Source organism: Budorcas taxicolor, chromosome 5, assembly GCF_023091745.1.
Source record: "Budorcas taxicolor isolate Tak-1 chromosome 5, Takin1.1, whole genome shotgun sequence".
NCBI lineage: Eukaryota > Metazoa > Chordata > Mammalia > Artiodactyla > Bovidae > Budorcas > Budorcas taxicolor.
In genome coordinates this window covers 41,238,907-41,265,375 of record NC_068914.1, presented here as the reverse complement: position 1 = coordinate 41,265,375, position 26,469 = coordinate 41,238,907, and the positions used below count along the sequence as shown (strand labels likewise).

Below are 26,469 nucleotides of genomic sequence, written 5' to 3'. Positions count from 1 at the left end.
GATGAAATAGAAAAGTGGACATAAAAACAATGTCAGTTATTATATTAAATGTAAATGGACTAAACATTCCAGTTAAAGACATGGAATGGCATATGACATTAACTGAGATGTGATTAAAACAAAGACACACATATATTAAATATAAAAGGATGAGAAAAAGCATATCTTCCAAGTATTAGACAACAGAAAATTGTTATGGCTGTCTAGTGCTAGTATAAAGATTTTAAGGGAAGAAGTTTTAATAGAACAAAGGGAGACATTTTAAAATGATAAAATAACCTATTAAATACAGACACATAATGACCCTAAAAGTAATAGCATAGCTTTAAGCTTTAAACATGAAGCATCAATCAGCAGAAATGAATAAGAGAATGAGAAATAAGCAATGAATAAGAGAAATGAATAAGAGAAATAAGCAATCTACGGTCATAGTTGTAGGTAAAAACACAATTTTGTTAGTAATTCAGTGAAGAAGCAGGAAAAAAAAAGTAAAGCATTTTAAAAAATTAAACAATATGATTAACCAAATCAACCTTACAAGGAGCGCTAATTGGAACAGCACTAACTGAAAATTGAATTTGTTGCATAAACAATGTTGGTTTAAATAACACATGAATGATTTTTTTCTTAAGGTAATAGGCAAGAAGAAAATGGGAACTATGTGGTCATGCTTCAAGTGAGCATTTGCTGTTGGCAGAAAGTTATAATGTGAAATCAGGAGTAAGATGGATGGAGGAAGAATAGAGGGACTGGCCTGTATTTGAAGTAGCTGCCTCAATTATAATGAATAGGATTCAGAAAAGGAAAAAATTTAAACTGGTTAAGGAGGTCAAGAAAAGTTTTAACAGATGTGGATTTCATTACTGCTAACATCAGCAACACCTACCACTCACTGTATTGAGTACCTACTGTGTGCCAGACTAATTTAGTTATTTTAGGATTTGCTTTTGATGTTTGTTTTTGATGTTTAGTTGCTAAGTCATGTCTAGCTCTTTGTGACTGCAGCCCTCCAGCTCCTCTGTCCATGGGATTTCCCAGACAAGAACACTGGAGTGGGTTGCCATTTCCTTTTTCAGGAGGTGAGCCTAACAGGACAGAATTGAATTCTGACATGTAGAAATGGTAGAGGAGACTACTTTTGGCAGAAGGAATGGGTATGCTGTGGACAAAGGTGAGGCCACTAGGCTTATGGCATATTTAGGTCTAGAAGTAGTTGTTTTTGACCAGATATAGAACAGTGGTGGGAAATTGAGGTGTTTTGGGGACAATGTATAGATAGAGCCTAAATGTGGGAAATGGTAGATAAATAAAAATGGAAATGTTCAGCATAATGCCATGTACCATTTTCAAGACGTGTTTGAATTGAACCAAAAATCAGGAACCTAAGTTGTTTCTCTTTAATGAGAATAGTTATCATTATTTTAGAGTGTTGAAAAACATCTGAAATGTAGAATGATCTTTGAATTTGAGTCTCAATAGAGTGGCATTGTCTTGAAAAGATGAGAGTTGGTAAATGTTTGATTCTTGCGTTTCTCTATTCATATAATTCTATACAACTAAAATTCATTAATGCCAATCTAGTTCTTCTGATGAAAATTTAAAAAAAAATTATGGAGGATTATGAAAAAAGCTACACTTTTGAGGACCTTTATGATTTTCACTTTTGTACTCACATTTTTTAGAGTAGATTATGAAATATCAGCCATAAATGCTTTTGTAAACTTTATACCTAAACTATTCCATCTTTGGTATGGAATGAGCAGGAAGTTTTATTGTTTGTTTTAAAATTTTACATGATTTAAAATCCTCAAACTACAGAAGACTATACACAGAGAAATCTTGGTCTCCCCCATGCCTTTATTCTGACCTTTTCACCTATAAAGGATACTGTTGTTAATAGTTTTTTTCCTATCATTCTCTTTTGCCAGTATTTATATCCACTCTTATCTACTCCCCACCACACAGCATATTTCTTATATAAAATGCTGAGTACACTCTTGCCTTTTTCGTTAAAACAATACGTTCTATAGTGTCCTCCATATCATTTCATAGAGATACTTTTCATTCTTTTTTATGGCTACATAGAATTCCAGTATGTGGCTATACCATAGTTCTTTCAGTGAGGCCCTTTCACTATTGTAAGCAGTGCCACAATGAAATACCTCATTCACATGGCCTTTCATTTTAGTCTAGGTGTTGCTGAGTCCAGCAATAAATGTGTTTGTAAATATGTTAGATGTTACCAAATTTTCCACAAGGGTTGTACTATTTTGCATTCCTACCAGTGATCTCTGGTGGCTACTGAGCCAGATTCTGGCTAAATCTGGCTAAATATACCAGATTCTGGTAAAGAATCTGCTTGTCAGTGCAAAAAACTGGGGTTCAACTGGTGTTAGGAAGATCCCCTGGAGGAGGAAATGGCAACCCACTCTAGTATTCTTGCCTGGGAAATCCCATAGACAGTGGAGTGTGGCGGGCTGCAGTCCATGGGGTTGCAGAGTCAGACGTGACTCAGTGACTAAACAACAATAGCAGCAATCAGTGATATATGGGAATGCTTATTTTCCCTTAGCTTTACTAATAGTGTCAAACTTTAGTTTTACCAGTCTCAATAAGCAAGAAGTTGTATACTTATGTAATAACTCGCATATCTGTTTTTAAAAATGAAATTGAGCATTTTTTCATATGTTTATGGATCATTTATATTTCATTTTCTGTGACCTGTCCATGACATTTGCCTATTTTAAAATCAGATTGTTGATCATTTTCCTGTTGATTTTTAGGAGTGCTTTATAATTTGAGTTAATAGCCTGTAAGATGGTTGCACATATATTTTCCTGAGTTTGTTTTTTTCACTTTACTGATAACATTTTTTTCCCCATACAGAATTTTAAAATTTTCATGTAGCTGAATTTATCAGTCCTTTCTACTGGATTTTGGTTAATAATTAAAAAGGCTTCCTTGGAACAGGGAATTAACCTGGGATCTACAGGACTGTGGATATTATATGTAAAGTTTTGTGAATGTGTGCTTATATAATTTTTCTAGAAAGATGGTTCATGACTTCTGTCAGTATCACAGGAGCCTGTGATCCAAAGGTTGAGACTCCAGGTAGAGTCAGAAAATGCATTTTTATTTTCAGAAGCACCATAACAAATTAATGTGATTGTTTTTTGTTTCAGACCCTCTTGCATGAAATGATACATGCCTATTTATTTGTCACTAATAACGATAAAGATCGGGAAGGGCATGGTCCAGAGTTTTGTAAGCATATGCATCGCATCAATCGTCTGACAGGAGCCAATATAACGGTATATAAAACCATACACATTTATGATATTTAGTAGTTATTTATTCAGTATTTCCCGGGATTTAATTAAAAATAGAGAACTGGGTAGAAACAAATACTGTGTTTGAGGATTTCCCAGGGCAAGTGAGGGGCCCAAAGAAGCAGACCGGCTTATCTGGGACCCCATAGTGTAAGACAGCGGTTCTAGTGACATCCCTGAGACCTCTGACCTCTGGGAGCAGCTTGTGCAGAGTTATTGCAGGCCTGAGTACCTCTCTTCTGGACTATTACTAACATCTCCTAATTACGTTTCCTCTTTGTCTCTTCCTTCAATCTGTCCTATATTCTGCTGCTATTGTATGTTACTCCCTTCATCAGAAGACTTTGACTTTCATTTCTGCATAATGTGGGAGGTAGCAGAGCCTGGGGTCAGAAAGCAGGAAGAGTCAGGTTGCCTACATCCTGATGCTGGTGCCACTGATTGTGGGACCTGCTTAAACTCTGTCATGCTTTGGTTTACTCACATGTAAAAGGAGAATGATAACAATACTTAGGCTATTGGATCCTTGTGAGGGTTAGAGAAAATGCAAGCAAAAACATTTTAGTACAGTTTGGGTACTAATTAAATATTAGTTGTCTTTGTTTTTATACATTCATTTTATCCAGTAACCTTACTGTTCCTTTTTTCTTACTTTCCACAATTCCCCTGCTTGTTTCTGACGGAACTTTTCATCTCTGCCTTTCCTCATATATTCTCTCCCTAAAATGTGCCTCTTCTATTTTCTGTCAAAATGATCTTCATCTTTACAGTGGGATATAACTTCTGCCTCCTTTTAACCTCCTCAGCAGATATGTAACCTTTTACAATGTTATATTCTACTTTCATACCCCAATAGGGTGGCTCTTACCTATCTTTATACACACTTGTGTATCTTCATATACACCTGAACAAGATGTATAACATAGTGCCTCTACAAGCACTTCAGTTGAGTCGCTCAGTTCAGTTCAATTCAGTTGCTCAGTCGTGTCCGACTCTTTGCGACCCCATGAATCGCAGCACGCCAGGCCTCCCTGTCCATCACCAACTCCCAGAGTTCACTCAGACTCATGTCCATCAAGTCAGTGATGCCATCCAACCATCTCATCCTCTGTCTTCCCCTTCTCCTCCTGCCCCCAATCCCTCCCAGCATCAGTCTTTTCCAATGAGTCAGCTCTTCGCATGAGGTGGCCAAAGTATTGGAGTTTTAGCTTTAGCATCATTCCTTCCAAAGAAATCCCAGGGCTGATCTTCAGAATGGACTGGTTGGATCTCCTTGCAGTCCAAGGGACTCTCAAGAGTCTTCTCCAACACCACACTTCAAAAGCATCAATTCTTTGGTGCTCAGCCTTCTTCACAGTCCAACTCTCACATCCATACATGACTACTGGAAAAACCATAGCCTTGACTAGACAGACCTTAGTCGGCAAGTAATGTCTCTGCTTTTGAATATGCTGTCTAGGTTGGTCATAACTTTTCTTCCAAGGAGTAAGTGTCTTTTAATTTCATGGCTGCAATCACCATCTGCAGTGATTTTGGAGTCCCAAAAAATAAAGTTTGACACTGTTTCCACTGTTTGCCCATCTATCGTGTCCAACTGTTTGCAGCCCCATGAATCATAGCACGCCAGGCCTCCCTGCTGCTGCTAAGTCGCTTCAGTCGTGTCCGACTCTGTGCAACCCCATAGACGGCAGCCCACCAGGCTCCCCCGTCCCTGGGATTCTCCAGGCAAGAACACTGGAGTGGGTTGCCATTTCCTTCTCCAATATATGAAAGTGAAAAGTGAAAGTGAAGTCACACAGTCTTGTCCGACTCTTAGCGACCCCGTGGACTGTAGCCTACCAGGCTCCTCATCCATGGGATTTTCCAGGTAAGAGTACGGGAGTGGCCAGGCCTCCCTGTCCATCACCAGGTCCTGGAGTTCACCCAAACTCATGTCCATCAAGTCGGTGATGCCATCCAGCCATCTCATCCTCTGTCATCCCCTCCTCCTGCCCCCAGTCCCTCCCAGCATCAGTCTTCCAGTGAGTCAACTCTTCACATGAGGTGGCCAGAGTATTGGAGTTTCAGCTTTAGTATCAGTCCTTCCAGTGAACACCCAGGACTGATCTTTAGAATGGACTGGTTAGATCACTTAGCAAGTACTGAATTTCACTGAACCAAAACAAATATTAATTCCTACAGAGATTAAATGCCTTGGTGTGTTTAGTGTTTAGAAATTTCCTTATTTTAAAAAGCAGTACAAGCCAGTGTGATGGAAAGGGAGAGTACTCACCCTCCATGTATTATTTTCTCGCTGTCAGTTTAATTTTCTAGAGAGCTCATTTCATTACTGGACTGAGTTCCTTTAACATCAAATAAGTGGCTTGCTTTAACACAGTCACATAAAATCCAGATTAGCAAAGGAATTAGGCAGTTGCTAGTATAAAAGACTTTTACACTTTAAGCAGAATTCTAGTGTACTTCCTGTTGTTCAGTTGGAAGAGAATTTAGGAGGTTTTATCAGGTAGACAGCCCTTGCTTTCCCAGGTTACATTCTGTTACAGCAGACTCCATGGGGCATCCACACTGAGGACAGTTTTTAGTTAACTACATTGTTAAAGTTGCAGCCTATAGGAATTATAGAAGGAATAGGCTATAGGAATTATAGAAGTTGGAATCAGAATAGATCCAATTCCCTGTCTTTGTTACCACTGAATTACTAAGTGAGGTGTTCTCAACATAAGAGAGAAGGCAGGATCTTACAAGCCTCCTTGCTCCCAAACCTCTGTCCTCCAGTCTCTTTGCACTTACTGTAATTTGCATGCTTGCCAAACAATAGAATTTGTTTGCTTATAGTAGAGAGATAGTGAATATCTGTAGAGATATCTGTATCTCTACAGATAGTGAATATCTGTAGAGTTACAGAAAGCTTAGTATTGTTTCCCACAAGGGAAATTTATTAAGAGCTTAAACAAAACTCATATGCTGCTGTTGCCCCTTACCTTATATAACTAGTAACATTCCACTGAGAGGACAGGAGGAAAAGTTCCTCAGTCATTTGGAAGTATCATCTGTAAAATGGTGCCGTGCCAGCCTCAGTTGCCACCATGTGGGAGGGCTCACCTTCCTTTCAGCCTGAACTCTGTCTGCTGCTTAGGTTATAAGTAATAAGATTTCATCTAGAGGGTGAAACGGATCCTGTTCAAGGACTGAAAAACACATTTAAAGAGAATTTGTCTCAGTGAAGTTTCTCATTCACTCAATCAGCAAACACTTACTGAGCACCTTCCTTATGCCAAGCTGGTAATAACCACTAGGGATACAAGGATGAAAACATTCAATCCCTGGAGAGCTTTTCACCTATAAACAGATAAAATGGTACCCCAGAAAGCTTGTTGTGAGGAAATGAGCAGAGCTGGGCGAACGTGGAGAATGGATTTGGCAGAGGCAGCCTGAGACCAGGTGCTTGTGTGTGGGCCCAGCGTTGATAGGGAAGAGTCCTTCGGAATCCTTTGGTATGGTTAGCTATAGGGGAAATATCAACCTAGTTCTTACTGATTATGGCATTATATAAAATCTTTATCCTAATTTTTCATCATTTAGAAAGTGGGTTTCTAAGACTTTTACCATGTATAGAAGCTTTTTGGTTTTTTTGTCTTCTAGTCTCACATTTTTCTATCTTTACCTAGTTTATGTAGCACTAAATTATGGGAATCTGCTGATTCCCATTAAAATGAACTTTTGAAGAGAAGCTATAGTTACTATCTTTCCCAAAACATAACTCCAGAAAACCCTTGAGAAGTTGGAAAGTTTAAAAAAAGGAAGTTGTGGGAGGCTGCTTATTTATTACATATATTTTCTTAAAATTGTTAAGTTGCCTACACAATGCTAAGAACTTTGTCTCGGCCCAGGTGTACCATACTTTCCACGAAGAGGTGGACGAGTACCGTCGACACTGGTGGCGCTGCAATGGGCCGTGTCAGAACAGTAAGCCATATTACGGCTATGTGAAGCGTGCCACCAACAGGGCCCCCTCCGCCCATGACTACTGGTGGGCTGAACACCAGAAAACCTGTGGAGGCACTTACATCAAAATCAAGGAACCAGAGAACTACTCTAAAAAGGGCAAAGGAAAGACAAAACTGAGAAAGCAGCCAGGATCAGAAGCAGAGAATAAAGGTAAGTCTGCCTATAGTCTTCCTACTTTTCCACTACCGTGGGTAGTTCTCTGAAGGACACTTCGGAGAACTGGCATTAAGATAAAGCTTTAATTAATTTGTTCAAAGGAAAAAAGGCAAAACAAGAAACTTGGTTTCAACCAAAGCCCATTTTAATTTTTTTTAAATTTTATTATTTTTCTCTTGTTAGAAAACCCTTAGCAACATTTTTTGAAGAAAAAAAAGATAAAGCTTAAAGAGTGTTTCTTGTGTAGATGTTTTCAAGTATGGATTTAAAGTGGAAAAAAAATCCCATTGTCCATAAAACAGTGGTCGAAAAATATATTTTGCTCTATATACATGTGAGAAAAAGTGGGAATAGTTTCCACTGCTAAAATTTAAGGGTAAAGTCCCTTTCCCTCTCCTGACTCACTGGGTCATTAGGAAACAGAGGGCAAAAAAAAAGATTGTCAAGGTAAAAACAGTAATTCAAATAACAATGCCCGGAATGTAAGTCCTAGCTACACCCCTTCCTATCAGTTGGAGTCTATCCAAGCAACTTCTGTTGATGTATGTATTTTCATTAGAAAAATGGGAAAAGGATATGGCATGTATATGCTAACACTTCAAGATTTACCCCTGTCCTCTGCAGTTCAGAGTTACTGCCCTTTGAAGGGGTAACCAGGTTACTAAAGGTAATGTTTCTTCCCTTGGGAAGTTGTTGATTAGATGTGATAAGGATTCATGGACATGAGCTTTCTCAAATCTGAAACATTTACTAAGTTGAGAAGCTATAGAAGAATGTATGTCGAAAGATTATATCCTGTTTTGTAAGCTGGGAAGATAATGCAGTAGCAGATTTTCCCCATCTGGGACGTGGTTAAGAGTCCAAAAGTTATCCTGCTATTGATATTTGCATGATTGAACTGCTTATCTAAGTATGAGATGGTATTTTGTGTTTTGTTTTGAAGAGAGGGTGTTTTTGTCCTTTATGTGTTCTCAGTATCAGAGCTTTCTGACTGCTGAAGGTTGTCCTCCTGTTAATAGAGAATTACAGTATAGTTCTAAGTTAGAACAAAACTGTATTCCTTCATTTGGAAAAACTATCCATTAGCTTAATACTTGTTATGGTATAAATTTTGAATCAAGGAAAAATCTTGCTTCTTTTGCAGACAAACTGAACAGAGGGGAGAAACAGCTGTTAATCCCCTTTACTGGGAAAGGTTATGTCCTAGGGGAAACCAGCAATTTTTCATCTGGGAAATGTATCACTTCACATGCTATTAATGAAACTCAAGAGCCTTTAAGTCAAAACAATTCAGCAAATGCCCTGAGACCTCATTCTAAAACTGAGGTGAAATTTGAACAGAATGGTCCAAGTAAAAAGACTTCCGTAGCATCCCCTGTTCTCAGTACCAGTCATCAAAATGTCTTAAGCAACTACTTCTCTAAAGTATCCGTTGCCAGCAACAAGGCTTTCAGAAGTGTGAGTGGGTCTCCAGCGAAGAGTCTCACAGTGGGCGACAGCACTACAAAGTCAGTCTCTTCCGGTTCTCAAAGGAGGGTTACATCTTCTAAGATATCGCTAAGAAATTCCTTAAAAGCCATGGAGTCGACATCTGTCACTGCGCCCCAGGATGCAAGTGGGCCTGAAGGTAAACTCCCAAGTAAACAACCCAGGCTAGTAGACAAGACTTTTTTTGACAACTTTTTTATCAAGAAAGAGCAAACCCAGAGTGGTGGTAATGATCTGAAGAGTAGTTCACATCCTCCAGCTGCAGCTCAGAATCCCAGCAGTTCATCTAGTCAGAGCAGAGTGGTTCACTGTCCTGTGTGTCAGGATGAGGTTTCAGAGACACAGATTAACGAGCACTTGGACTGGTGCCTTGAACGTGATAGCACCCAAGTCAAAAGCTGAAACAAATCTCTGAAAAATGAATGGGCCTCCAGTGTCTGCCTTTATTGCCTCAGGAATTTCTGATTAATAAGATTTGCAGGTTATAATCTAGTTCATCAATATTAAATGTTCTACTTTATATAAACATATGAGATTGTAATTAAAAAATATTTTGCCTAGAGGTGCTATATACTCTTGTCTTACGTACACTGGAGCCCAGAATTTCTTCTGGATGTATTCATGTATAATATTTAGATACTTCTTTCTGGCTTTTAAAAGTATTTAAATCTGTTAATCTTTTTACTTATTTTTCTTAAAACATTCAGTGAGGAATTCTGTCAGGTATTTATAGTTAAATTGAATATTTCATTATTAATATTAACATTCATTCCCAGAACTGGTAATATCCATAGTGTCAGACATACTGACCAAATTACAAACTAGTTGTTTTACGGTACTCACGGTTTTTGGGTTTTTTTCTTCCAAATTTTAACATTTCCTGTATTATAAAGATTTTTATTTTTCTGTTTCACTAAAAGGTGGCAGATTTTATAGTAAACATTTATAGTAAATATTATATAGATATTATATGTATTCTATATATTGATACTTATAGTATCTACTTATAGATAAGTATAGTAAAATAAATTTCTTTTGGAATATCGCTAGTAACAAATAGCTACTGTAATTCTGTAGGCCAGAGCTTAGCTGTTTTCTCAAAATTTTAGATGCTAAGTAACATAACAAAGTTGCCTAGTTTATGTACAAGTGAAACATCTTCTGGAAACAGTATTATGAACCTTAAGCCAAAGTTGAAACCATTTAGGAATACCATTTTGCCTATGCAAAGTATTTCTTCTTTTAAAAAATATTCTTTTTTATGTTACAACCAAGGGACAAAGATAGTTTGATGAAATTTACTTTGTTGTCTCATGGCTGTAACGCCAGCCTGTTGGCATATTTTCAGGGCCTTAGTTCATAAGTTTTTTCTTTTTCCTAACTTCGTTGCAACATGACTTTTACATACCTAGGTGCAGCTAGGTTCCTCTCTGTGTGATCACTAGAAGTTAGCATTTCAGTTACCCTAGAAGGTGTCCTCATGAGTGTCTCTTCTAGTCAACACACACAGCCCCCAAGTAACCACTGTTTTCATCTGTCACCTCAAGTTAGTTTACTTGTTTTTGAACTTCATGAAGTCGTATCTTTGTTGCTATGGGTAACAGAAGTTCATTCTTTTCATTGTTCTGTAGTACTTGTGTGAATATGCCAGTTTATCATTCTAATATTAATGAACATTGGCATCATCTCCTGTTTGGGGCTGGCCATTGTGAACAATGCTGCTAAGAACATTCTTATTCGTTTCTGTTGACCATATCCCCAGACTGGAAATGCAGGGTCATCAAGTACCTTCTGTTTGGCTTCAGTAAATCCTGCCAGTTTACACTCCTACCAGCAATGTTTGAGACATTATTGTTCGGTCCTTTTCATTTTAGCCTATCTCAGTGAGTGTTTATGAGTGTCGATTCTTCTAAAGCATGAAGTTAATAGTATTTAATAAATATTTATAAATGACTTAAAATGTGTATTATGTTGAATATATACATTTATACTCTCATATAAGATCATTTAACAAATTATGTTTAGGAAACATTTTTTGTGTGCCAAAACCATACAAAGCTCTGGTGCTATGAAGTATATGATAGCCCGCCCATGGCCTCAAGGAGTAGTACAACCTATCGGGGAGTGAAACAAAAGCAGATTAATTTCAAAATAGTTAAGTGCTGTGGGAACTGGAAAGGACAATCAGCCCAGCCCAGGGCTTCAGGAGATGGAGGAGACAAATTCTACACCCAAGTTGAGTGTTCTAGAGCAAGTCAAGTTAGTCCAGAGCAGGATGGAGAGAAAGGGCCTTGCAGAGAGAAGGAACACTAAGGTCTGGCAGCAGTCCAGCACATTCTACTGGGAAAACTGAGCTGTTCCAAATGAACAGAGTAAAATGTGAAGGGTGAAATGGTAGAAGGAGAAAGACTGCCGACAGGACAGATTCAAGTAAACCTTTGAGGCTGAAAAACCCATCTATTGCATTCTCCACTTACGTCGTTTGTATAGTCCGTTAGTACACATCTGTTGATTCACGTTGGGGTGGGGCTGTGGGGATTGGAAAGGCTTATATATACACCAGCCAAGAACATCTGAGAAGTGTTTTGAAGGGTTCATGGTGTGTGTGTGTTGGGGGCCGGGGAGGGGGGGACGGGGGGAGCGGGGTGGTGGCAAGAGGGGGAAGGGCAATGGCTGGGATGGAGAGAAGATGGCTTCCAGAAATATTTAGGTTGTAAAATAAGAATTGCTCAGTTTTAAGGGATGATGGGAATATGTTAACTGGCAAGAAAGTTGAGGTTAATTTAAAATTTGGAATTTAAATAAGACCTCATGTCAATATCTAAGAATTCTGATACTCGCAAATCTGTTGTTTTATATTAAGAAAAACAGTTTTACATTCTGTTGGTTTTTCACTTTTAAAAATCATTAGGGGTCAACTTTTAAATGTTATTGCCCTTCATTTGAAGAGATCATTAGGGGTCAACTTTTAAATGTTACTGCCCTTCATTTGAAGAGGTGGGGAAGGAGAGAAGGGAAGCAGACTTTATCCCATGGTCCAAAAGCTCTGAGATTTTCTTTTCTTTCCGAAGCTTATGGGAGTTTTAAGTAAGAATGTCACAGTGAAACAGGCAGGAGCTATAACTTCCCTCAGACTTAGTACCCAGCTGGGATCCTATACCTGGGATACCTGCAGGATCTCCTCACTGGGCTGCCTTGAAAAGAAGCTGAGCTCTTTGCAGTTAATCCTTATTGAGGGGCAGTGAGTTCCTGTTGTTTTGATTTTTTATCCTTGAGGTTATTGTTACCTTTTTGGAAATTTGTTGTATTTGTTGACTAGTAGCATATCCACCAGATGAAGTAAAACTCTATTAGACAATTATTATTACAGATTAAATTCTCTGAAAGTGAAGTCACTCAATCATGTCCAGACTCTGACTCCATGGACTATAACCTACCAGGCTCCTCCATCCATGGGGTTCTCCAGGCAAGAGTACTGGAGCGGGTTGCCATTTCCTTCCCCAGGGAACGAACCCAGGTCTCCTGCATTGTAGGCAGACACTTTACCATCTGAGACACCAGGGAGATTAAATTCTCTAGGGAACTGAAATGGTAAAGGATGCGATGTGGTGATTAGCTCTGGCTTTTTATTTCTAACATTCCACTGTTAGTTATATAATTACATACACATCTTCTCATATCTTTTGATATGAAAAATTAAAAACTTGATCTTTAGTGATTCAGGAATCATTATCAAAGTTTACAGTGCTGTAGACTGTAATACAGAAACAAGCTGCAGTTTGCTTTCTTCGGTTCTGGTGCTAAACCTACCAAAGGATTTACCCTCTTGCTTACTGAACACCAGATGGCGCTCTTGTGCTTAGTTGTTCACTGATGTCCAACTCTGACCCCATGGTGGTAGCCAGCCAGGCTCCTTTGCCCATGGGGGTTCTCCAGGCAAGACTACTAGAGTGGGTTGCCATGCCCTCCTCCAGGGGATCTTCCCGACCCAGGGATTGAACCCAGGTCTCTCGCACCACAGGCAGATTCTTTACCATCTGAACCACCTTAGTAAATTAAATCTCTCTGAAAAACTGAAGGCAAAGCAAAGCCAAAGAGAGAAAGAAACTTCAGCAACGGGAATAATAATGACTGGTTCTGACATATAACCCCTGGAGAAGGAAATGGCAACCTACTCCAGTACTCTTGCCTGGAGAATCCCATGGAGGGAGGAGCCTAGTCGGCTACAGTCCATGGGGTCGCAGAGAGTCGGACACGACTGAGCGACTTCAATTCACTTCACTTCACTTCTGACATATAAAGACAGGTGCTTGTTCAAACAAAAAAGGACTGATCTACAGGTCTACCTAAGGTAGACCTACTAATCTACATTAATCTTCCTAAACTTGTTTATATTTCACCTTTTACTCTGAACACTAACGTACAGTCTTCTGCAAGAAACCAGTACCCAATATGGCAAAACACGGTAACCCCCAACAGGAAGTCTTCCAGACAAGGTGGGACCTATATTTTCTACTGTTTTCAAAATCACAGTACTCTTCCTTTGAATGTCTAGTACTTATTATTCTGCTCTCATCATCTTGATTAGTCTGAAAGCTTCCTAGGATGTAATGTCCTTTGCCCCTGTATCAGAGGTCTAGTAGAACAAAGAGGCGGCTGTTAAACTCTGTGTTAAGTGCATCAAAGGGCTAGGCACTTCTCAACTTTCACTGTTAACTGCTTTTGCAAAAACATGTTAATGTAACACTGATTCTTCTCCATACTTCTCCAAAGAATCAAAATGTATTTTCAAAACAGATTATTCTTGAGACCCAAATCATTCCAGGTTATAAGCATTTCTTGCAAACTAAACATGAAAGAAAACTGGATTTCCTTTTTAACAAGATTCCTCACATGTATTTGTATACATTTAAAATAATTCAGTAAGATATACCCAGACACTTGTTCAGTTACATTAAGATATTCAAATACTTCCTCTGTGGCTCACGTGGTAAAGAATCTGCCTGCAATGTGGAAGACCTGGGTTCAACCCCTGGGTTGGGAACATCCCCTGGAGAAGGGAACGGCTACCCACTCCAGTATTCTGGCCTGGAGAATTCCATGGACTGTATAGTCCATGAGGTTGCAAAGAGTTGGACATGACTGAGTGACTTTCACTTTCACAGGATCCCTGATGGTAGGATGGAGTCTAGCTTATCATGTCTGTGAGTCCCCTATGTTGCTATTTGTAAACTCTTCATTCTAGTTGCTATTTCATGTAAGCATACTGCAACACAGGGCCTTCCCCGTTGGCTCACTGGTCAAAAATCAGCCTGCCAAGTAGGAGATAGGGGATAGGGGTTTGATCACTGGGTTGGGAAGATCCCCTGGAGAAGGAAATGGCAACCTACTCCAGTACTCTGGCTTGAAGAATCCCATGGACAGGGGGACTGGTGGGTTACAGTCCATGGGGTCACAAACAGCTGGACATGATTTAGCCACTAAACAACACATATGCTCGTGTGTCCCCTTCTGCTTTCTAACCCTTTGTGACTATTCTGTACTGCACTGTGGTCTGCTTTCCTACTTTTTCCCAATGACCATGATTCTATCTTCAGTTGAATTTACTTTTCCTGGTGTATCAGGAATTTAATCTGAATTTAATCTTAAATTCAGATAATTCTGTTGTCTTCAGTTTCTTCGCTGGAGTTACATCAATTCTTGTTTCATAGCTTCCTGAGGGATTTTTTCTTTTGGTCCATTTTTGTTCTGAGATTTTGAATTTTGACTTTCAGGTTTTAATTTTTATTCCTGCAAAGTCCTGTTTTTAAAGATATTTCATTCACACTGAACATTCTGCAGTTGCCTTATGGTTGAGGAAAGAATTTTCATCAGCTATAATTCTCATTTTTTTTCCTTATAGATGGTACTGTTTGTAGCTATTTTTCTTCCCTATTCTGCTCATTTTGAAAGGTATTATTTTCCTTGACTTGTAAAAACAGTTGGCTTGATTATAGGCAAAGATGAGAGGCTTCTGAATCAAGAGTGTTTTCTTCTGTTGCAACAGTGAAAAACAGTATTTCTCAGAGAGGACATATTTGTGAGATGGGAGAGATTTGCAATCTCATTTGATTCTGTAATTTTATTTTTCTAAGACCCTTGCTTCCCTTCTTCTTCCATTTTACCTTCAAGCCTCCAGGAGACATCTCTCCCTCTCTGACATGGTGCCTTCCTCAAGCAGCCTCCTTCAGTCTCATGAACTTTCAAGCCTCCCCTTGATGCCCCAGTGGTCAGCACTGGTGATGCACTGGTGTGATGTATCAGTATTTCCAACACTTGTGGTGGGGTCCCCGCTTTTTCCCTGGACACTGCTACCACTAGGCCCCCACTGCCCTGACTCTTTAACATACAGTTTCCACCTGACTCTTGGCCTTCACAGGAATTCTGGTGCTGGCTCTAGTTTCAGATGCTTATTTCTCTGCACATAAGTTGGACTTTTTTCTGTGTCTCACAGTTATGCTATCGCTACAGGTTATGGGTGACTTTGTTGGGAAGATAATGAAAGAGATTCAGATTAGGCAGCAACTAAGATTCCTTGGAAAGCCAGAAGCTCAAGTACTTCCCCTTAAATATGAACACACAAACAAGAATGGTCAGACCTGGGAGGAAAACATCTAACCTGACAAAAAATTAAAACAAAAATTTAAAAAATGTTAAATACTGTATCTACTATATGGAATAGGTTTTCATATATTTTAAAAATTTCAAGAACAAAAAAGAGCTCTTGAAAATTAAAAATGTTGACAGCACATGTGAAACCCTTGGAGAACTGGCAATGAGATATCTTCAAAGCAAAGGACAAAGGCACACAGTGGTAGCTGACAGTGACAGGCTCACACCTGAGGTGGACTGTTTGGTCAACCGTTCAGTTCAGTCGCTCAGTCATGTCCAACTCTTCACGACCCCATAAACTGCAGCACGCCAGGCTTCCCTTTCCCTGTCTGGACAACAGGAGTTCAGAAGGAGCAGAGAAGATGGAGGGGAGAAATAAGTGAAGGAAATGCCCCCAAATGTAGGGCCTGAGTTGACAGTTTGCATGCCTCTCATAGTGGCTGAGAACAGGCACGCTGTCACAGCCCTGGGGACACGAAGTTATTGAGTGTCCACATACGAAAAGCAGACTACGTGTAAAGAGTCAGAAATAGGAATGGCTCAGATTTCTCAGCATCCACACTGCAACTTAGAACCTAGGCAATGCCTTCAAAATCCCGAAGGATAATTACTTCCGAGCTAGAGTTCTAAACTCCGGCAAATTACCAATTAAATGTGAAAGTTAAAGAAAATTTACCTCCCAGGTACTCTTTCACAGAAAGTACTGAAGGACATGCTACACCAGATTGAGGAAGCAAGCCAAGAGAGAAGACGCAGGACCCAGGAAGCGAAGACCCCACAGAAAGGAGCGACAGGACCTCCAAAACAACGTGGAAGGAGGTCAGGGGAGACAGCTGTGCTCCAGGCAGACACCACAACCACACTTGGTTCCTGCAGGTTGGAGGCCTTGGGGGTTTGAAACGGAAGATCAAGCAAGACATTAAGAAAAGAGGGAACTATGAAAGTCATCATGATTTATTCTACATCTCACCTTTGAGCAGCACAAATACTTTTTCTTTTGCTTTGGCTGTGTCACATGGCATGTGCCATCTAGTTGCTCAACTAGGAATGGAACTTTCCCCCTGCAGTGGAAGCACAGAGTCTTAATCACTGGATCCCCAGGAAAGGATCACCAGGGATGTCCCAAATAGCCTTTAACTATTCATGTGATCTAAAGTTACAAGACAGTTATGTAAGGAGGTCAGGGAGGTATGGCAGAGGCAGAGGAGGAGGGCTGGAGAGACACCTGTATTCTTACCTCCCACGTACAGAAGTTTGGAGATAATGAAGAATCTAGAACGTGGCAATGCAACTGTATTATTCAGAACTAACTCAGCACAAATGGAGAAGGAAATGGCAACCCACTCCAGTATTCTTGCCTGAAAAATCCCATGCACAGAGGAGCCTGGCGGGCTACAGTCCATGTGGTCACCAGAGACAGACACCACTGAGTGACTAAGCACAGCAACTGGGCACATACCCAAAAAGTCACTGAAAAGAGTTAAAATCTTTTCTCAGGGGAAGAACACAAGGGGCTATTTTTCTTACCAAGCCTCACATAAAACAAGCGGACTTAACCTACAAGTGCATTTGTAACTGACTTAAAAAAACTGTAACACCATTCTATAGACGACCATAGAAATAAGACAATTTTGGCAAAAAAGGCCTAATCTCAATAAATATAGACCTCATCCAGGCACTCCTTATCCAATAACGTCTATAACACCTGTTCAGAGCTTAGAAATGATCCACTTGATAAGAAGCTGCCTGCAGCTGTTTAGGCCCTCTGTGTCTTATGACCTGGTTTATATTTAAGTGTTTTCTACTTGTAAAACTCTTCCCAGCTCATGAGGCCAGGCCCTTTATACATATCATTGGTCCAATGGTGTGTCCTTGAACACTGCCATGTTCCAGGTGAAATTTCCTTTCTGGTGATCATGAAAAAGCAAGAGCGTTCCAGAGAAACATCTACTTCTGCTTTGCTGACTATGCCAAAGCCTTTGTGTAGATCACAATAAACTGTGGAGAATTCTGAGAGATGGGAATACCAGACCACCTGACCTGCCTCTTGAGAAATCTGTATGCAGGTCAGGAAGCAACAGTTAGAACTGGACATGGAACAACAGACTGGTTCCAAAAAGGAAAAGGAGTACATCAAGGCTGTATATTGTCACCCTGCTTATTGAACTTATATGCAGAGTACATCATGAGAAATGCTGGGCCGGAGGAAGCACAAGCTGGAATCAAGATTGCCAGGAGAAATATCAATAACCTCAGATATGCAGATGACACCACACTTATGGCAGAAAGTGAAGAACTAAAGAGCCTCTTGATGAAAGTGAAAGAGGAGAGTGAAAAAGTTGGCTTAAAGCTCAATATTCAGAAAACGAAGATCATGGCATCCGGTCCCATCACTTCATGGCAAATAGATGGGGAAACAGTGGAAACAGTGCTGACACTTTATTTTGGCGGGCTCCAAAATCACTGCAGATGGTGACTGCAGCCATGAAATTAAAAGATGCTTACCCCTTGGAAGGAAAGTTCTGACCAACCTAGACAGCATATTAAAAAGCAGAGACATTACTTTGTCAACAAAGGTCCATCTAGTTAAGACTATGGTGTTTCCAGTAGTCATGTATGGATGTGAGAGTGGTACTATAAAGAAAGCTGAGCTCCGAAGAATCGATGCTTTTGAACTGTGGTGTTGGAGAAGACTCTTGAGAGTCCCCTGGACTGCAAGGAGATCCAACCAGTCCATCCTAAGGAAATCAGTCCTGGGTGTTCAATGGAAGGACTGATGTTGAAGCTGAAACTCCAATACTTCGGCCACCTGATGTGAAGAGCTGACTCATTTGAAAAGACCCTGATGTTGGGAAAGATTGAAGCCAGGAGGAGAAGGGGACGACAGAGGATGAGGTGGTTGGATGGCATCACTGACTCAATGGACATGAGTTTGGGTAAACTCCGGGAGTTGGTGATGGACAGGGAGGCCTGGAGTGCTGCGGTTCATAGGGTCACAAACAGTAGCACACGACTGAGCAACTGAACTGAACTGATCATGAAAAGACTCTGCTTTAAAATCAACGGCAGAATCTGGGGACTGCATTCTTGACAGTAAGAGGCCTAAGAGCCTATTCCTGAAGCAGTGGAGACTGGGTACTTCTAAACACCCAGGTACAATTATTAAATATATGGCATCAATACATATTTACATAAATACATATCCATCCACAACCAAGATAGAGCTCACGTTCTCAGACCCTCTGCATCTTGAGAATACTCTGAGTTTCACTTGGGTTGCACACAACTCTTTCTGTAAGACTGGAGCCACTGTGCTTATTTTCAGATGCAAAAGGCTCTGAAGGTCACACAATTCAGTGGTTCCGTCAGAACTAAACAGGTCTGTCAATCCTGTCTGTGCTCTTTTTGCCACAATACCAAAAATAATCAGTTTTCATCCCTAACTCACACTGGTCCTCCCCTTTAATCCGTTCAGCTATATTTCAGTAGAATTTTACAAATGCCCTAAGGGAAAGTCGCTCAGTTGTGTCTGACTCTTTGTGACCCCATGGTGGACTTCTTCAGGCCAGAATACTGGAGTGGGCAGCCTTTCCCTTCTCCAGCGGATCTTCTTGACCCAGGCATCGAACCAGGGTCTCTTGCGCTGCAGGCGGATTCTTTACCAACTGAGCTACTGAGGGAAGCCCTAAGATAGGTGGAAATATAACAAAAACAGCACACCAAAAAATATTTTAAATAAGAGGTAAATGAATATGTATATTGACCTCATGTTGTAAAGAGCTCTTTAGTTCATGACCACGCCGATTATACTTTTCTGCATATATACACACAGGATACCTGTGACAGTTAGAGATAAACCTCATGGCCCTTCGTTTCTGCAGAAGAGGGGCAACAGAGATAGGCTCAACAGTGTGAGTATTACAGTCATTAAAAAAAACCCTATTAAAAGGGCAAGAACCTAAATGTTGAGAATACAAATACAGAGCTTATGGATCCCATGGGCAGTCCAGCCACTCCCAGGATTGCTAAACTTGTCACATTCCATGTTTGCTGTTCTCTTTCGCTTGTTATCATTTATAAAAAGTACCAAATGCTCTGGACTAAGCCAGAGATGAGTGAGAGAAAAGCACATTATCTGCTGGAGGAGCCCATTATGAAAATCAGTGTATGATAAAGGATCAAAAAACAACAAGAGACAGGTGGAAATAAGCGTAATTTTTTCAAGAACATTTATACATCTGTTTAATTAGATTAGCTTTACAAGCATTTTGAGAGCTTTTTCATAATGAAACACTGCTTTTCAAATTACATGACTTTATAGTTTATCTGTATGTAAATCCTGAAATTCTTTGCCTGCTGTTGATAAAGGTCAGTGTTTTACAGCTGGTTAAATTAATATGTTGAATAAAAACAGCATTAGAAGCTTTACCTTTTACCAGGATTAAACACATATAGGCCACAAATAGTTTTAAATTTTGTTTTATATAGAGTCCTGCTTGGTGACAAGTTAACAGTCCCACTAACATGAAAAGAACAGATTTTAAATGGATATTAAAAGAAATGGCTATCCTGATTTCTCCATCCTTTCACAACAATCTTGAAGAAATTATAAACTTTTCCAAAAACAAACAAAAAAATCCCACAACAAAATTTAAAACCTGTCAGGCAAGCACAACCCACAGACAGTAGAATCTGACACTTTGCACAACTGCAGAAATATGTATCTGAATGACACAGGGGCTCCCAGATTAAAAGGCTGTTATTGTACACCTTGACAAACAAACCTCCCACCAACATCATACAATTTCTACTCAACCTAAAAATAATAGCGCTTTTGAGTTGTGGCCTAAGGCAGTGCACTGCACTGCAGACCAGGCTGGGGTGGGAGGGGAGAGCAGGGGCAGAGGCACTTACTGTTGAGATGTTGCATTGTACTAATATTATCTGGGACTAGGAAAGAAGTGGAACAAAACTGCAGTGGGTGAGGAAAACCAACAATCACTACAATTGTCTCCTGCAAGTTCTCCGAAGTGAGATCACAATACTGAATATTTAATCCCACCCTAAATCCATGCTGCCAGTTCACTAAACAACTTTTTTTCATGTTTTACATGAACAGTAGCAATCTTTTAATAAAAATTACTGAGCTTTCCATAGAAAAGGTCTCTAATTGAATACAAACTATACAGATGCTAAAACTGTCATAGGTTGAAATATACAGAAATATTTCTGTACACTCACATTATTTTGGCAAAGAAGATCAAGGACAGAGATAGAAAACTGAAGTGGGCAAGGTCTTACACCCATAATTCATCCAAAATACAGATACTACCTTCTGGGCTTTGCTAAACAGCCTAGGAAACTGAAGTCTAAGACATCCATCCTAATTCAGGTGTTAGATAACTCAAGTCTGGGAGGACTTACGTGATTTTGTAGGATTCCCTCTTTTTTCTGAAAAATAAAAAAGAAGACTCATAGAAGTTATCTGGTTTTTTGCTTCGTGCTTTGATTTTTAAGCTGAACACCCAACTTTCAGTACTGATGGAGAGCACCGCCTCTGGGGAGTGCACCAGCAGTGGCCTGAGGAGTCACTGATGTTAAGTCTGTAACAACACCGTTCGGTCCGGAGGCACAGTCTCCCCCTGATGCTACCCAACAAGAATGAAGTTCTGATCTGCTGGCCAGATGGGCACAGAAGTAGGAAGAAAACTGCAAAACTCAAAGTACAATCAACCTGACGGGAGGCAAAAGGAAAAGTCTAGGAAAGGGGACAGTCTGTTCTACATCTCTGGGATGCACCTGAAAGCAGAAGAAAGCCCTTTATCTTGGGAACTTGATGCTGAGGAGGGGAACCTCAAGTTCATTTAGTGCCAGTCACTGTCGTTTTTTTTTTTTTAATGTAACTTAAAAGATAAAACCTTTTTACTGTGTATTTTTCTTATAAAACAGGAAGTAAAAGTTACTGGTAGTAAATGGTAAAGTAAACAGTGACGGTTTTACTGTTATGTATCACTATTAACAATGTCAAAAAAACAACAGCAGCAGTCTTTTAAGAGTTCAAATTAGTGTAAGGATTACAAAACAATCTGATTTTTCAGTTGGTGATTAAAGTGCTCCTTTTCTTATTTTAAGTAAAAACAAAATGAATCATTAGTCACTGGCAACAATCATTATAAGAGGCTTTTCAGGGCAAAATTTAATAGTACGAAGAGGTTTACAAAAATAGATTGATGCTATTTTGGGAAATAATACTGTAATTTTTTCTCAATTCAGTTTTGATAAATTGTACCTGATTATACAAAAATTATTTCAAATTCAAACTTGACTATATAAAAAAAGGGAGAGATGAAATGAACTCAGCTAGATGACAGATCTGGCAAAATATAAGAATGAAAAAAATTCTACCTAGGGCACTTATTTCATGTCCAGATGTGAACACCACTTTCAGTTGATAGCTCATATTCCTCCCATCACAGGTTTGGAGTCAATCATGCAGTACAAAGCCACACAGTCAAAATCTTTGTTTTGATGCAACACAAGAAAGTTGTTTCTGTTTCCTTAAACTGCCAGCTGGCTGGCTATTTTTCTTTCTCCCATTTATGTGTATTCACAATTCACAAACAGCGGCAGTAATCACTGCAGGTGAGTTGGGTATTGCTGGGTGAGGCTCTATAAGGCGTCTTTACTGATCGAATCAGAAGGTTTATTGAGTTCGACCCTCACACCTTTTTCACCTGCAAAGTAAAAAACAAAAAATTCATTAAGTACCAGAGAGCTTCTGTTCCTGCATCCCACTGAGCTCCTAACAGTGTGCACAGCCTTTCAACTTGCAAACACACGTCATCTGAGAGTGATTACACTCAGATTCCCAAAAGTTACTCTCAGGGTTGATTACGGTAAATGCAGGGACTCTGGACTAGTAAACCTTTTAAAGGGAAAAACCACTCTCTACACAGGGATAATGAATTTTGTCTTCTTTTTTTTTTTGAAAAACAAACTGAATTGCTTTAAAATATTAATAGCAGTGTGTTCAGCCTCACTGAAAGCACACTACTAGGTATCTGTCACAAACAGTGACTTTGAAAATAAACAGAAACTTATGAATATTCAATTTTTATAGTTTTATAGAAGGCTGATGTGGGATTATCCATGGCTGGTGACAGTACAGGTAGTCAAATCAGAAATGTGAACTGGAGCAGATTTGTGAGATACAAAGTGGGGTTAAAGAAAAGACAGGTCAGCAGTCCGTCTGCTGGAAACCTCTGGCCCAAGTGCTCCAGGAGGGCGTCCACAAGTGGGGGTGACTGGACGCCACTTGCAGATACGGACTCTGCGTGCCTGTCAGATTTACTGATTTCAGCATCTCAATTCATCCCTTTGCGTTAATTTTCTTCATATCCACATTCAACGCGGGAGACCTGGATTATTCTCCAGAGCATCTACATCTAAAGAGGAAAGGATATTACCTTTCTTCCATGGGGAGAATGAGACAAAGACAGCCTATGACTGAGAAGGATAATCACAGAAAACTCAGCTTGTTTGAACCATTTCCCCAGATTGCTTTGTCTCAAACTTGCCTCACCTATGGGCAATTTTGATGGTTAAAGGTAAGAATGAAGGTGACTTAAGAGCAGCCCTCTTCTAAATAGGGGAATTAAGAATCTGACAAAAACAAGGGGCAAGCGTTCTGGCTCATGGAAAGCAGCGCCTGGCTGTGGGGTCTCCTCCTTCTAGTGTACCCAGGCCCCAAATGCTTACCTGTTAGATATTTCACTTTAGCTCGCGCTCTCTCATCTGCATCAAAATACCAAACAGTTATTGCGTACCTAAAAGAAAATTTAGAACAGGGTAAGAATGACCACACTGGGAGAAAAAAAGGGAATGCTGTTGCAAAGATCTAGTAAAACTCATCATGGCAAAACAACACGTAACTTGGAATGACATCGGGTGATACGTGGGCACCGTAACAACCCACTTATCCAAGAACCCCAACGGTCAAGAGCATAACACAGAGCCAGGAGTAGCTCAAATTAACACTGCAGAGTTTGTGACTTTTTACGATTTTCTTAGTACCTACTAAGAAATAACCTATTTATTATCTGTTTTGCAAGCCTATAGCAGATTAGAAACAGACACCAAGAAGGAAAAAGTGGCTGTTAGAGAAAAAGTATGTTATCAACAGCGTTCCAAAAGAAGAGAAACAGGACGCCAGACCAGGGGCCTGCAGAGCAGGGGAGAGTGGGCACTCTCAGCCACATCTGAGGATGTCACTACACTCGTAACAACAAAGAATCATGACAGGCGCTTATAATTTTACAACCTGGAGTCATCAAGAAAGTTCGATCATGCGAAGAGTTTTTTAGGATTTTAATCAAAACAATTATACTATGTCTTGTTTCACTTTTCTGAAAATTTCAATCATTTGGAACACCACATTTCACAAATGAATGAAGACTCTCTTGTTTATTAAAGACCACAAAGCACTTGGTTACACCTTTTGGTACTAAAAATGCAGAGACTCTGCAAACACCACAGGGAGTGAAAGCATGTTAGAAAGGATCAGTCCCTTAGAAGAATGCAGCCATCAGAAAAATGTCCTGCAGATGCTGGCCTGTATTCACTGGGGAAAGGCAACACTGATCAAATGAACCAGCCAACTGTCCGCAGTCAAGAGTCAAACGCAGAGCAGAGGCAGAGCCTGGGAGTCTGGACAGTCAGGGAGGCTGGAAAGGGACAGAGGCGAGGTCAAGTGTGGCCTCCCGGCTCCAGAGCTCCAGCCCCTATCCTATCACACAGGTGGCCATGACAATGGGGAAGGTGCACAAATATTTTCCTCTGTCTTTTGCACCCGCCCCAAACTCTTAGTTCCTTAGTAACCAGAGTTCAGCCATCTGGATCAGGTCCCTGCACTGTCCAAGGCCTTCCCAGAAGACAGCTGTAAACCACCACACATCACTCTGTTTCTCCTGCCTCATCCCCTATCTGTTTAGATTCCTCCTCCACATACCCACCTCTGCTCTGACTCCACACCCTCGCCCTTTCCTCCCAGCCTTGCCAACACTGTCTAATCCTTGTTCCTCCTCACTCCAGGCCCAGCGGCTACACTAGACCAATCGATCCCAATGTGAGACCACTTTCTCCCTCCTCCCAACTCCTGGAGCAACCCGTAATTGCATGGCATCTATTCATTCCCTAAAATGTCCATTCTGTCTCCATTGAGAGGACACACCACATCACATTCAAGACTCAATGCAGAGGAAGATCAATGAAGCAGCTTCAAGTTCAGAAACGATTTTTTTAAGAAGCAGTCGGGGCTGAGATGGGAACTGGGGTGATGGGAGGAGAGACAGGATTCAGGACCGAGTCTGCGATGTGATGGGATCCCCAGGTTCCACCCAGGAGTTCTTGTGGCCTCAAGTCATACCGCTCAGCCTGCTACTGACTAAGATGCATAAAGGCTGAGGCAACACGGCTCAGAAAGAAGGAAGGAGGGACAGGTGACAAAACCTTCACAGTATGAACCTCATGAAATGATACAACATCACTGTCAAGAGCCAACTCTTCTTGTGTTTCTAAGGGATCTCACCAGATCTAAGCCACTGTGTGCCAGTAATTCACTATCATAATGTCCCAAATCCCTTCTATAATGAAAACAGATATTTAAAAAGTAGAGCTTGTTTTTTAAAACAAATATTTATTTTGCTAACAATGTCTGTAACATCTTCCATTTTAATAGTCTACACATTTTAATTAGGTCATGGTAAATGGTAAAAAAAAACTTTTAAGAGTAAAAAAAATAGGCTTAGAAAATGAAACCTTGTAGAAAAAGAGTATCAAGCAGAAAATGTAAAAAACAGTATAAGCCCAACACATGCTGTCTATTAAAGCAGAGGGTAATTTTTTTCAACACACCTTTTCTCTACTTCTCTTTGCTCTATCCTTTTTTCTCTACACTTCCACTCTCTGATTATGTATTTTTCTACCTTGTATCCTTTTTCCATACCATCCCTCTGCCCCCCACTTCTGCTGGACCCCCTTTAATAAAGCTGCCCTTTCTCTTCTCTAGCTAGTCCTTATTCCCCACATGAACACTCTCACCAGGTCTGAGAACATACTAGTTAAGAGACGCACAAACCGAGGAGACAGGCCTGTGAAGACAAGAACCCTGAGCCTCCCTGTCTCACCCGAGACAAGGAAGGGCTGCAGGGACTCACAGACGTTTGGGACTGACTGTGAACACCCTTATAAAATCATTCAGATTAAAATAGTCACGACTAAAGCCTTATGATAAAGGTAACTGAAGGATAGGAAGACACTCATTAGAAAATGTTCACGTTTATGCTATCGAGCCCCTCCTATCTTACTATGCTCTTTACCAATTTTTTTTTCTTTAAAGGAATACTACCTTGTAGCATATGCTGGTTGTACTTCATGAGGGTTGCGACGGTCAGACCAGAAAAACAGCAGTCTATCAAATTTGGGTTCAATGTCAGCAAACTGGGCTTTGCCTTCTGGAAAAATTCGAAGTATACCTCCACTTACCTAAGAAAGGAGCCAAATATGTAAATATGAGCAACCAAGAATGTGACAAATTAAATTTAGGGGTAAAAGACCACTTCAGTAAATCAAGTCTTAACTGAATTGTTCACATAACATCTTGATTAATAATGTCTGGAACTGAGATTTCAAGTACATGCAGAGATACAAGGAAAAATTCATTCCTTGTTTTAGGGAATTTTTAAAATATTTGATGAAACAGATGAATAGTCTCTGGACTCAAGTCTTAAAATGACACTTGAAAGTCTGAAAAACTAGTAAGCATTCCTTATTTATGTAT

At 40.1% G+C, this 26,469-nt stretch overlaps 2 protein-coding genes across 4 annotated transcripts in view; one reads left to right on the top strand and one right to left on the bottom strand.

Annotated features, from left to right (window-relative positions):
• Window positions 1–26,469, top strand: part of SPRTN (SprT-like N-terminal domain) — a 44,512-nt gene that overhangs the window by 2,722 nt on the left and 15,321 nt on the right. Inside the window, exons 4-6 of one of the 2 annotated variants that reach the window (XM_052639343.1) lie at window positions 3,183–3,311; window positions 7,220–7,487; window positions 8,638–9,570. In XM_052639343.1, the coding sequence (XP_052495303.1) occupies window positions 3,183–3,311; window positions 7,220–7,487; window positions 8,638–9,383 (1,143 nt within the window). In that variant the 3' untranslated portion in view covers window positions 9,384–9,570. Of the gene's footprint in view, window positions 1–3,182; window positions 3,312–7,219; window positions 7,488–8,637; window positions 9,571–26,469 lie in introns of those variants that run through there. The other variant, XM_052639344.1, reaches the window with a different exon arrangement.
• EGLN1 (egl-9 family hypoxia inducible factor 1) overlaps window positions 19,848–26,469 on the bottom strand; it is a 49,254-nt gene continuing 42,632 nt past the window's right edge. The window contains exons 3-6 of one of the 2 annotated variants that reach the window (XR_008199329.1): window positions 26,038–26,174; window positions 23,391–23,458; window positions 22,038–22,366; window positions 19,848–21,083 (exon numbers count right to left, since the gene is read on the bottom strand). Coding sequence is in view for 1 of the 2 variants with exons in the window: in XM_052639345.1 (XP_052495305.1) it covers window positions 22,302–22,366; window positions 23,391–23,458; window positions 26,038–26,174 (270 nt within the window). In the remaining variant the exon portion in view is untranslated. Of the gene's footprint in view, window positions 22,367–23,390; window positions 23,459–26,037; window positions 26,175–26,469 lie in introns of both variants that reach the window. The other variant, XM_052639345.1, reaches the window with a different exon arrangement.